This window comes from Nannospalax galili, unplaced genomic scaffold (assembly GCF_000622305.1).
Source record: "Nannospalax galili isolate Female #2095 unplaced genomic scaffold, S.galili_v1.0 scaffold69, whole genome shotgun sequence".
Classification (NCBI taxonomy): domain Eukaryota; kingdom Metazoa; phylum Chordata; class Mammalia; order Rodentia; family Spalacidae; genus Nannospalax; species Nannospalax galili.
This window is the reverse complement of record NW_008360297.1, coordinates 2,748,636-2,760,449: the sequence shown is the minus strand read 5'-3', so window position 1 is coordinate 2,760,449 and position 11,814 is coordinate 2,748,636. Positions and strand designations below refer to the sequence as shown.

The 11,814-nt window shown below is 38.5% G+C and overlaps 1 protein-coding gene across 2 annotated transcripts in view; it reads left to right on the top strand.

Moving 5' to 3' along the window:
* Positions 1–11,814, top strand: part of Laptm4a (lysosomal protein transmembrane 4 alpha) — a 19,404-nt gene that overhangs the window by 5,176 nt on the left and 2,414 nt on the right. Inside the window, exons 2-5 of one of the 2 annotated variants that reach the window (XM_008824203.3) lie at positions 6,920–7,040; positions 8,998–9,074; positions 9,163–9,285; positions 11,603–11,698. In XM_008824203.3, coding sequence (XP_008822425.1) covers positions 6,920–7,040; positions 8,998–9,074; positions 9,163–9,285; positions 11,603–11,698 — 417 coding nt within the window. Of the gene's footprint in view, positions 1–6,919; positions 7,041–8,997; positions 9,075–9,162; positions 9,292–11,602; positions 11,699–11,814 lie in introns of both variants that reach the window. The other variant, XM_029559206.1, reaches the window with a different exon arrangement.

Genomic DNA, 11,814 nt, shown 5'->3' with positions numbered 1-11,814 from the left:
TTTTTTTAAATAAAGGATCTAAGTGACTTCCCTCCCCCAAGTCTTTGGGATTTAGGTTTATGGAGGTCAGAAGACTGGAGGTTAGAAGACATCTTTCAGGAGTTGGCTCTTGCCTTCCACCTGTAGTTTCTGCCATGTTGCCTGTTGCAGGCTAGCTGGCCCTTGAGTACTTGGATGAATCTCCTGTCTGCACCTACCTTCTCACATACATTAGGAGTGCTGGGATTAGATGTGTACCACCACATCTAGCTTTTAATGCAGGTTCCAGGGATGGAACTCAGGTTGTTAGACTTGCAGGGCTCTCTCCTTTACCTGCTGAGTGAGCCATGTCTCCACCCCAGTGATTTTGGTTTGTTTGTTTTCAAGATAGGGTCTCATGTATTTCTGGCTGCTCTGGAACTCCTACTAGTCTCAGATAGATCCTTCTGTCTCTCCCAGTTGCTGGGATTAAAGGCATGCACCACCACACCTGGCACAGTGATTTTTTAAGTTTTTTAATTTTTTTATTTTAAGTTTCCCATTCTGTAGGATAGGTTTATATATGTGCTGGGCTACAAATCAAGCATGAGCAAATTTTTCAAAATTGAGATACTAAGTAACTTTGCTGACCACAGTGCAATAAAACCCAAAATCAGTATCAGGAGGAATGGTAGCAGTCATGTCCAAACATGGAAATGAAACAGCATTCTCCAAATAACAGTAGGGCAAAGAAGAGGGGGGGGGAAATTAACAAAGTGCCCAAACCTACACTCAGCAAAAACAGTGATGAGAGGAGCAAATAAGCTGGGTGTGGTGGCTCACACCTTCAATCCCAGCACCGGGGAGGCTGAGGCAGCCTGGTCTACAGAGTGACTTCTAGGCCAGCTAAGAGGAGAAAAGAGGTGCAAATGAACCAGCATCAAAAAGTGGAGGGAGCCCAAACTAATGATACATCTCAAGGAGCTAGGAAAACGAGCACACTAAACCCAAAGCCAGTAGGAGAGAAGAGATAGAAAGTTAGAGCAGAAGCCAGGTGTGGTGGTGCAAGCCTTTAATCTCAGCTCTGGGGAGGCAGTGGCAGGTGGATCTCTTATGAGTTCGAGGCTACATAGTGAGCTCCAGGCCACCTGGGCTACATACAGGGAGACCCTGTCTCAAAACCACCATAAAAAGAAGAAAAAAAAACCCCACAAAAGATTAACAAAAATATTGGAGGTTTTGTATGTGTGATTTTGTTTTGTTTTGTTTGAGACGGTCTGTATTGGTTACTCTTCTGTTGTGATAAAACACCATGACCAAGGCAGCTTATAGAAGGAAGAGTTTATTTGGCTTACGGTTTAAGAGTGATTAGAATTCATCATGGCAGGGAGACATGCAGCAGAGGTAGGTGGCAGGAGCAGAAAGCTGAGCACTCACATCTTCAAGCAGGCACTGAAAGCAGAGAGAGAGAGAGAGAGAGAGAGAGAGAGACTGACTGGAAGTAGGCAAGCTATGTACTCAAAGTCTGCCCCTAGTGACCTGCTTTCTCCAGCAAGGCCCTAGCTCCTAAAACCTCCCAACACCAACTGGGGACAGAATGTTCAGTACTTGGAGCCTATGAGGGACATTTACTCAAACCACCACAGGGTGTTAAGCCACTGTGCCTGATGATTTTTTTTTTTTCCAGAAAGTTTTCAATTCTCTGGCTAGGCTAAAAAAAAGAATAAGAGATTCAAGATTGGACAGAAAAGGAAATGATAACAATTGATATACTACAGAAATACAAAGGATTTTAAGAGACTGTTTCAGACAACTCTGTCAATGAGTTGGAAACCTAGAAGAACTAGGTATATCTTGAACACAGCCTATCAGAAGATGGACCATGAAAAGAAGAAAACCTGAGCACACTAATAACAGTTAGTGAGGTTGGCTCAGTAATGAAAAGTTTTCCCCACAAAAAAAGATCCAGTATCTGATGATTGATTGATGGATTGTACAAAATATTTAAGAACCACTATTGTCTTTTCAAATTATTCATCAAAAATGGAATAGGAGGGAAACATTCTGTGAAGCCAGTGAAGACACACACACACACACACACACACACACACACACCACAAACAAAAACTACAGCAGGCCAATGACTCTCTAAACATAGATGCAGACATTCTCAATAAAAACACTGGTAAGCAGAATTCAACCTCACATTAAAAAAGTAAATCACTGTGATCAAGTGGGATTCATCCTAAGGATGCAAGAATGGTTCAACATACAAATCAAATGTGAAATGTAGAATGAAAAAGCCGGATGTGGTGGCGCATACCCTTAGTCCCAGCACTTGGGAGGCAGAGGCAGAGGCAGGTGGATCTCTGTGAATTCAAGGCCAGCCTGGTGGTCTACAAAGTGAGTTCAAGGCCAGCTGGGGCTACAGGGAGAGCCTCTTTTTGTCTCAAAAAGAACCAAATCCATATGACCATTTTACTAGATGCAGTCATGCATTTGATAAGATTCACCATCCCTTCACATGAAGAATAAAATGGCTATAGGAGGAAAGTACTGCAGCATAACAAAGGCCATATGTGACAGACCCACAGCTAGCAGCATACCAAGTTAGCTTTTCCTCTAAGATCAGGACCCAACCAAATAAGGGTGCCTCTTTTTCACTTCTACTCAACATAGAATTGGAAGTCCTAGATGGAACAGTTAAGCAGGAGGAATAAATGAAGGACTTGCAGATGGGAAAGGAGGGAGTCATGTCTATATTTGTAGATGATCTAGCCAGATAATAGAAAAATCCTAAAAATTGAAAAAACTGTCAGAATAAATTTAGTAAAAGCAGCTTCCAGAACAGTAGTGTAGTAGTGTTTTTTTTTTATGTACCAATAGTGAACTATCTGAAAAAGAAATTAGAAAGCAATCGCATTTACCATAGTTATAAAAACAAAACAAGGAAAAAAAAAAAAACAAAAAAACAACTCTAGGAATAAATTTAGCCAGGAGGTGAAAGGCCTTGGCAATGAAAACCAAAACATTGATGAAAGAGCTTGAAGAGGTTACAAATATATGAAAAGGTACCCTGTATTCATGGATCAGAAGAATTAGTGTTGTGAAAATGCCTATACTACCCAAAGTAATCTATAAATGTAATGTATGCTGATCATCCTTCACTTAATGTAAAAAGAATTCCTTAAATTTGAACAGAACCACAAAAGACTGGATAGCCAAAGCAGTCCTGAGCAAAAGAAACAAAGCTGGAGGTTTAGCACATTGCTCAGCTTCAAAATCTAAAGTGGTAGTGACCAAAACAGCATAGTACTGGTACAAAAATAGACATACAGACTGATGGAACAGAATGGAGAACTCAAAAATAAGTCTACACTGTCAACAGCCACATTATTTTCAACAGAGATACTAAGAATATACATCTGGGCAAGTATATTCTCTTTAAATAAATGATGCTGGGAAAAGTGGGTGTCCACATGTAGAAGAATGAAACTAGACCCTGTTCTCATTGTATACAAAAAGCAGCTTAAGTTTTCTCACAGACTTAATTGTAAAACCTGAAACTAGAACTACTAGAAGAGAATGTAGGGGAAACACTGACATTGATCTGAACAAGAAATTTTTATTTTTATTTATTTATGTGTATGGGAACCAAATCTGAGTCCTCTGCAGGAGCAGCCAGTGCTCTTAACCCCCTGAACTATCTCTCTAGGTCTCGAACAAGAAATTTTTGTACAAGAATGTAGTAAATGCATAGGCAACAACAACAAAAGACACAAATAACGTTCCAGCAAATTAAAGCTTCTACATTGCAAAATAATCAGAACAGGGAGTAGACAACCTACAGAGTGGCAGCACATACTTGAAAACTGCCTCACAATTTGAAAGGGGAAAAGGTGTTAAATAGATATTTCTCAGAAGAAGATATGCAGGGGCCAGAAAATACATGCAAAAGTGATATACTTCATGAATTGTGAAGAAAATGAAACCAAAACCACAGTGAAATACTGTCTCATCACAGTTAGAATGCCTATAAATCAGACAAAAAGTGACAGATGCTGGCGAGGATGTGAAGAAAGAGGAATACCTGTACTTCATGGAATGTAAGTGTAGCCACTTTGGAAGAATAGTATGGATGCTCCTCAACTTAAATGTAGAACTCTGTTGCCGAGGAATCACACTAGTGGGTGCTTACTCACAGAACAAAATCTGTATATGAAAGATAGGCTGCACACCCATGTTTATTGCAGTAACTGTGGCAGGGAGTCAGCTGAGGTGTCCATTGATGGGAATGGATGAGGAAACTGCAGTATACATTCACAAGGGCTGCCTTTCAGCAATAATGGACAAAATCCTATCTAGATTTGTAGTAGCGTGAGTGGAATCGAAGATAGTGAGTAAAGTAAGCGAGGTATAGAGAAACAGATACATGATTTTACCTAGAGTGTAAAAAGGCTGAGTTTATAGACCTAATATACGGAATAGTGGTTGCCAGAAGCTGTGAAAGGCATGGGGAGTGTGCAGGAAGCAGCAAGATAGGAGTAGTGTTAATGTTCTCCTGCACAGATGATTATAGCTGTTCAAATAACTAAGCAGGAGTTTGAATGTTCTCAAGAAAACAAACATTTTAGGATGATAGGATGATGGAAGTATTTTGTTGACCAACACAGGATGTATAAATTACTAAAATATTACATTGTACCCTGTAAAGATGTTATTATTTATCATTAAGGAAAATAGATTATTCTCCCCCCAAGCAAGTCATTAGGGTCTTCTGGGATAGGTGTGACTATGAAATAAAAACTCTACAGGGCCTGAGTGCTTCCATGGATTTCATACTGTTCCTTTGTACAAAATAAAAAAAAAAAGTAATACTTTTCTGTCTTTCTGCTATTTGCTCACATAAAGTGTGCAGAAGGCTTTTAAAGACTGCTCCTATATAGGTAGGTCAATTGCCTGTGGTGTTGGCATATTGCTGTGTTCTGTACATGTCTACATCACTAGGTTCAGGTCTTTACTAATTTGATTTTTAACTTTCTTTCCTGAATACAGTGAAAAGAGAAAAAAAAAGAATATTCTGGAATAGGTTGTACGTAGTAGGGTATTTCAAAGATAATTTTAAATTGTAGCGCTACACTTAATTTTATGTATTAAAAAAATCCAACAGGGAACTTAGTAGAAGTGTCAGCTGGAATCAAAAGTTGCCAGGGCCTATATAGGAGCGGAGTTCTCAGCCATAAGTTTTTAAGCTCTCAAGTACAAATTTTCCAGACTAAATTATCTGTCATATGTGTTTAGAATAATGCTTAGACAGCTGGACCATGGCATGCATGCATACACACATACATATACATACAAAGTAAATGAGTAAGTGTAAAGGTTAAATTTAAAGCCCCTTAATATTTTTGGTGTTTCAGTTCCTTCATTTGTTAGTTAGGTTTGTGTGTTTTTCTTGACATGAATATTTTTCTGTGCCATGCACAACTTTATTAATTACTAAGGTGACAATTTTGTTTAGCAAACAAGAGTTTGCTGAATTGGTTTCAAACTGATTTTCATACACTAGAACTTGAAAATAAAATGTAGTCTACTTGCTTACCAAGTGCTTGTAAAGTAACTTGACCTGATATAAAGAAAATGTGTCTCTCAGGTGTTACTTATCATCATTCACAGTGGACAGGAGATAAGTATGCTTCAAGTATTGTTGATGTAAAGCCCTTGCAAGTGCTAAATGTTTGGACTTCCACAAACAGGAGGAGGACAGATTCTGTGAATTTCAGTTGTGGAAGGCTAGCTATAGACCTAAATGAGATCTCTATATTGAATTTTTTAAATAGGACTGTTTCTGAGTATTCACAGGCAATAATGCCTCCTGGGATTCACTAGAGTTCTGCATAAAGAATTTCCTTTAGAAATGGGATTTATAGCCCTGGTAGACAAGGAAATTCAGCAGATACTATGATGGGATTTCAGCAAGATACCTCGCAAAGACCCACAGTGTTCCTCTGGACCAGATCAACATTTTTATTCAAAGGTTGCTGATTAGTGAGAGGGGGCAGCTGACAACTTTGTCCTCAGTTCTGTTCTTAGTGACATAAATGGCAATACTGATTATTACCTGTTGATCGTATTTCAAAATTTAGAAACCCGAGAGTCAATCTTATAGGATGTCAAAATCCAGATCTAGAAAATCTGGATGGACAAGAATTTAATAAGATGAAATTCAGTTACAAATACATTGCGGCCTGTACTTGGGCCTCTGAATCCAATCCAACCACTCCAAGGTTGCAGGCAGCTTATCAGGGTCAGGTGAGGGGAAAGAATGAGGTAATGTAGAGAATTACCTTTATGTAACATTGAAAAACGTACAACGTCAGTACAGTTGCGTTGATTGGATTTGTGAGGTAGATTGGGGAACCTGTCCACGCCACTGGAGCTTATGTAAAGAGGAATGCGTAGGGGCGATAGTGAGGTAGCTGGAGGCAGACTGGAAAGACGGAGTGGCTTAAGAACCTGGATGTTTAGACCAGTGTTTGGAAGCTGTTTGGGGTATTAGATGAGCTCGTAGAAATACATTAACTGAAAAGGTACAAGAGCAAAAGAGAGAGATTGATGATAATCAGAGCTTTAGAAAATCCTGTAAGCTAATGGGGTACTCTGGAGAAGTTTCAGGCATCTGGTAAGTAAATGTGTTTGATGAACTAACTGTAGCTTGTATTAACAAATTCTGAGATTAGTATACAAAGAAATATGTCTATGAACATGAGTAGTTTGTAATGATTCCTTAATTTTACTTTTAAACTATTCTCATGGTGGCAGTTGCATGTTTTATCTCAGTATCTCAGTCCATTTTATATCTTTGTTACTGCAGGGACAGTTTTAAGTATAGTACAATTTCTAGAGATTTTGGGGAAGATTGGTCTCTGATAATGTAAATGATAAAATGTATTTTTCTCAGGTGGTCAACCTATTGATGGCAATTTTGCTGACTGTGGAGGTGACTCACCCAAACTCCGTGCCAGCTGTCAACATTCAGTATGAAGTCATTGGCAATTACTATTCATCTGAGAGAATGGCTGGTAAGATTTTACTTTAAAGATAATATAATATCCCTACCAGTTCTTTTTTATTTTTTCCTGGAGACAGGATCTTCCATTAGCTCCAGCTGGCCTGCAACTTGTCATGTAGACCAGAAAGAACAGTAAATGCAATTTTAGAGTTTTACACACGCACGCGCACATGCACATACGCTTTTTTTTTCCGAGACAGGGTCTTGCTCTGTAGCCTAATCTGGCCTTAAAGTCAAGTTCCTCCTTGTCTCAACTTCCCAAGTGCTTGGGTTTTAGGCTGTTGAGATTACAGGTATGTGTTATCACTGACACCCAGCTACTTTTTAAGATAATTAAGAATTTTACTTCACGCTATAAAATTTTATTTGCCTGCTAATGTCAGCATTTTTTTCTTGTCCTGTGTTTCTCCTAAAGCTGAAATGTAGAGCAGAGATTCATGGTTATGGAGGTGGTTATGTCACCCCTGGCTAGAGAGCTCTAAGAGTGACACCATTTCGCTTAATACTACATGAATTTTCTAACTACTGTAAAGAAAATCAAATGTATTCATTATTGTATTTTTAAAAACTATCCTAAAGCCCTTATATAAAAATAGTAAATTTTGGTCATATGGTAGATTGTGTTTCTTTGAAAGTTGAAAGTTTACTATCCTATAGACATAGTTAATTTCTCCTCATTGGGCCTGATCAATTTTAAGTAATGATATTTTCAAGTTTAACAGTACCTATCCTGCCTAACTTTATGTTTTATATTTGAGTGGCATTTTGCATCATTAAACAAGGAAGAATTGATAGAGAGCTATTATTTAGTGTAATGTTTTAGTACCAAAGATGTTTTTACTGCTCAGTTATAAGATTATATGTACATCTATCCAATGGTGAATATATAGTAGTTCTAATCATTCATCTAATAATTCATCTAATCATTCTATTCACTAATAATAGTGCCCTTTAGTTTATTAATGTCTGTCCAGAGTCACAGAATCAAGTTTAGGTTGTCAAAGAAGCTCACCCAGTCAAATATGGTTTAATATTCTTGGAGATTATTTTGGTGTCTTGTGAAAAAATTAGTCAATGTGTGGATAATACACAGCTGGAACAACTTTGAGAAAAATTTGAAGAGCTAAGTGTAGATCTGTGTGTGGAAGAACAGGCAAAGTGAAGGAAGAAAGCAGTGGGTTTGAAAGTTTGAGACAGGCTGGAGAGATGGCTCAGCAGTTAAGAACACTGACTACTCTAGCAGAAGACCCGGGTTAGATTCCCAGCTCCCACATGGCAGCTGCAAACTGTCCTTAACTCCAGTTCCAGGGGAATCTGAAGCCCTCTTCTGATCTCCGAGGCATTGCACGACACGGGTGCACTCACATGCAGGCAATACACTCATACACATAAAAATAAAAAACAAAATATTAAAAAAGAATAATAAAAGTTTGAGACAGAGGGATGGGAAAAGGGGGTTAATGGTGCGCTCTGAATTTCAGGTTGTATTTTATTGAAGGTGTCTGTAGTTTTCTGTGTGTAACATCCCTGCCCTTAAAGCAAATACTAACTTTTCCTTCCAGTTAAACTTCATCTCCCAAAGCCCAAGTTGTGTTATTTTATGTTTTTTCATGAGTCTGCAGGCCCTTGCACGTTGCTTCAGCATCTGTTACAGTGCTTGTCATTGGGTTGTAATTGTTTGCATGCTTTCATTCTCTGAGTTCACAGTTCATGTTCCACACTAAACAGTCAGTGAGTCCTTGCAGCAATTTAACCTGTGTGATTTTAAGATTTCTTATTGCCAAGACTTAGACTTTTGTTTTCTCCTCTTCTTGGCCTTAGATCTTTTGATAGTCAACTTTGAAAATAATTACATTTAATTTGAACATTTAATTTAAACATTTTAAAGCTAGTTTTAAAATATTTTGTCATGAATTTTTTTTCATTGTATATGTTGCTTAATTAGATTTCTGTTTTTGTTTTCTTAGATAATGCCTGCGTTCTTTTTGCCGTCTCTGTTCTTATGTTTATAATCAGTTCAATGCTGGTATATGGAGCAATTTCTGTAAGTCTGCCATATTTTCATCTTTCTGAATTTGGCCTTTACTGTGTGGGAGTAACTTCTGATACTAAGATGTTCTTCTCTTTGACAGTATCAAGTGGGCTGGCTGATTCCATTCTTCTGCTACCGGCTTTTTGACTTCGTTCTCAGTTGTCTGGTTGCTGTTAGTTCTCTCACTTACTTGCCACGAATCAAAGAGTATCTGGATCAGTTAGTAAGTGTGTGTGCTATTTAAACTTTCTTACCACTTAAAATAACATATTTTAATTGGAATCCTGAGTCAGGCTTAAAACTGTTTTTAACTGTCATTTGCTTTTTATGGTATCTTAACATTATTCCCATGTTAAAACCTGTAAAATACAGATTATTTTTTTACCATACCATTTTCACAGCCCAAAGTGGTAGTTTAGCTTTTGTTTTTAGTAGAATAATTCAGCTGTATTTGGTACATAAGGAATTGGCGTTTCATCTTTTTATCATACTGGTAGCATATGTCTGGGTGCCTACTATACCCTAACTCTATTCCAGACACCATTGGTGAATTAAGTATGGATAGAGGATAGCTTTCATCTCACGTATTTGAGGAATTAAGATATATGAAGGTGTTTGAGGGAACAAACAACCTGTCACGTGGCAGCAATAAATAAGGAACTTAGATTAATGCCATATAATGGGGGTGGGGGAGTGGGATAATTTGGGCTGAAGTGGCGAAGGGGGGCTTTGTGGTAGAGTTTTGGAAGGAAGTATAGAATCTAAATAGATGAAAGCTGGTGGGGTGACTGTCCTTAGTTCATTTCCAAAATGTTGTCTTCTAGAACTTTTTTGGGACAACTTCCAGGTGTCTTGTCTAGTCCATTTTGCATGTCGCCAAATGTTCTCTTACATTCAGAAGCATTTGTTGATTGCTTTTTTAGGTGCTAGATCCTAGGTATCCTAGTGAAGGAGTCAGAAAGCTGACAGAGAGGTATTATTAATTGTAGGTATCACTTGGGTCTTAAGACTTCAACTTGTGAGATTTGAATTACACTGAGTAGGGGGCTGGAGAGATGGCTCAGCAATTAAGAGCACTGGCTGCTAACTGCAGCACTCATATGGCAGCTAACACCCATCTGTAACTCTAGTTTAAGGGGATCTGACACCCTCTTCTAGCCTCCACAGGGACTGCATGTACTGGTACACTGAAATACATACAGGCAAAACATTCATATACATAAAATAAAATAAAAATCTTCTCTCTGAATTTAACTTAGGGATTAAGGGAGGCGAAATATAGAAGAAAAAGTTCCAGAGAAGTGAAAGTCCTTGAGCAGAAAGAAGTGTGGGATGGTCAGGAAACTGAAAGATGGCCATGGTGGCTGGCACACAGGGGGAAAAGAAGACATCTGTGGAGGGTAGAGAGAGGGAACTGGGCCCAGGACTTGCTGCCCAGTCAGCTGTGGTCAGAAGTTTCTAAATGCTGTTCTCTAAGCATGTCATCTGACTGAAATGTCCCAGATGGGCCCCTGCTTGCTTTTGAATAAAATCTAAACTTCCCATCATATACACTTTCCTATGTGTTGGTTATATTCTGTGCATGAAAATGCATTTATATTTGTATTTCTGTTACAGACAGATAAAAACTTTAAAAAGAGAGAGGGGGCCATGGTGGCTCATGCCTTTAAACCAGGCACTTGGGAGTCAGAGACAGGCAGATCTCTGTGAGCCTGGATTACATACTGAGTTCCAGGCCAACTGTGGGGGAAACTCTGTCTCAAAGAAAACTCAACAAAACAAAACGAGAGAGAGGGTGCTTGTATAGGAAAGAATATCAGAACCTGCTCTCTTCTATAGACCTGATGCTTTTTTTTCTCTAGCTGATTGGCTCAATCCCTCAAACTAGAAGGTACCTGTCTGCTGGCCAGCTTGTAAATCCTGACTCCTCTTCTAGTGCCCTTTAGCCTAAACTTTGCTCATTTTGTTGAGTCAGAGCCTAATATATATTAAAGGAATGTGTGTATTAAAGGAATGTTGCCAGGAGAATGTAGTTCATTAAAAGTGAATTTCATCTTACCTGGCTCTTAGGCAGTGTCATGCCTTCTTTTTGCCCATCTGATGGAAGACTTAAGTAAGACCAACATTTACTTTTAGAAAAATTTATTTTCTTCTTGTAAGACCAAGTGGCCCTTAGAACTTAGGTAATTGTAGTTCCTCCTGATTAACTGATTTAGAGGACAAATCTGGGGTGCCATTCGAGTGATTATATTTTGTCAGAGAACAGAAAGTTGGAAAATAGTAGAGAATAAAGAGAAAATTAGCTCATTTTAGACTTTTTTAGTAGTTACTCTGGATATTTGAACAAGTATATCTTAGGTGATTAAGGATGTCTGTAAATGATAAAGGGACTTAAACCCCAAGTTAAATCCTGCTTGTAAATTTTAGTAGGCTTTAAACTTTGATGTCTTTTGCTTCTGTTCTTTAAAATGCTTTCAAGGTTATCACAGAGTATAAGTGCCATGACTGAGTTGTAAACTCTTGTATGTATATTTTAACAGCCTGATTTCCCCTACAAAGATGACCTCCTGGCGTTAGACTCCAGCTGCCTCCTCTTCATTGTTCTTGTGTTCTTTGTGGTATTCATCATTTTTAAGGTAAGGAGCTGTATGGTTCACTCTTTGGAGGCTGGTAAGACTGACACTGTCTGGTAGTACCTGTTTCCTCCCAGTATCTCCTCCATAGGTCATAGTGGATTGGGGATCTGTAGTGG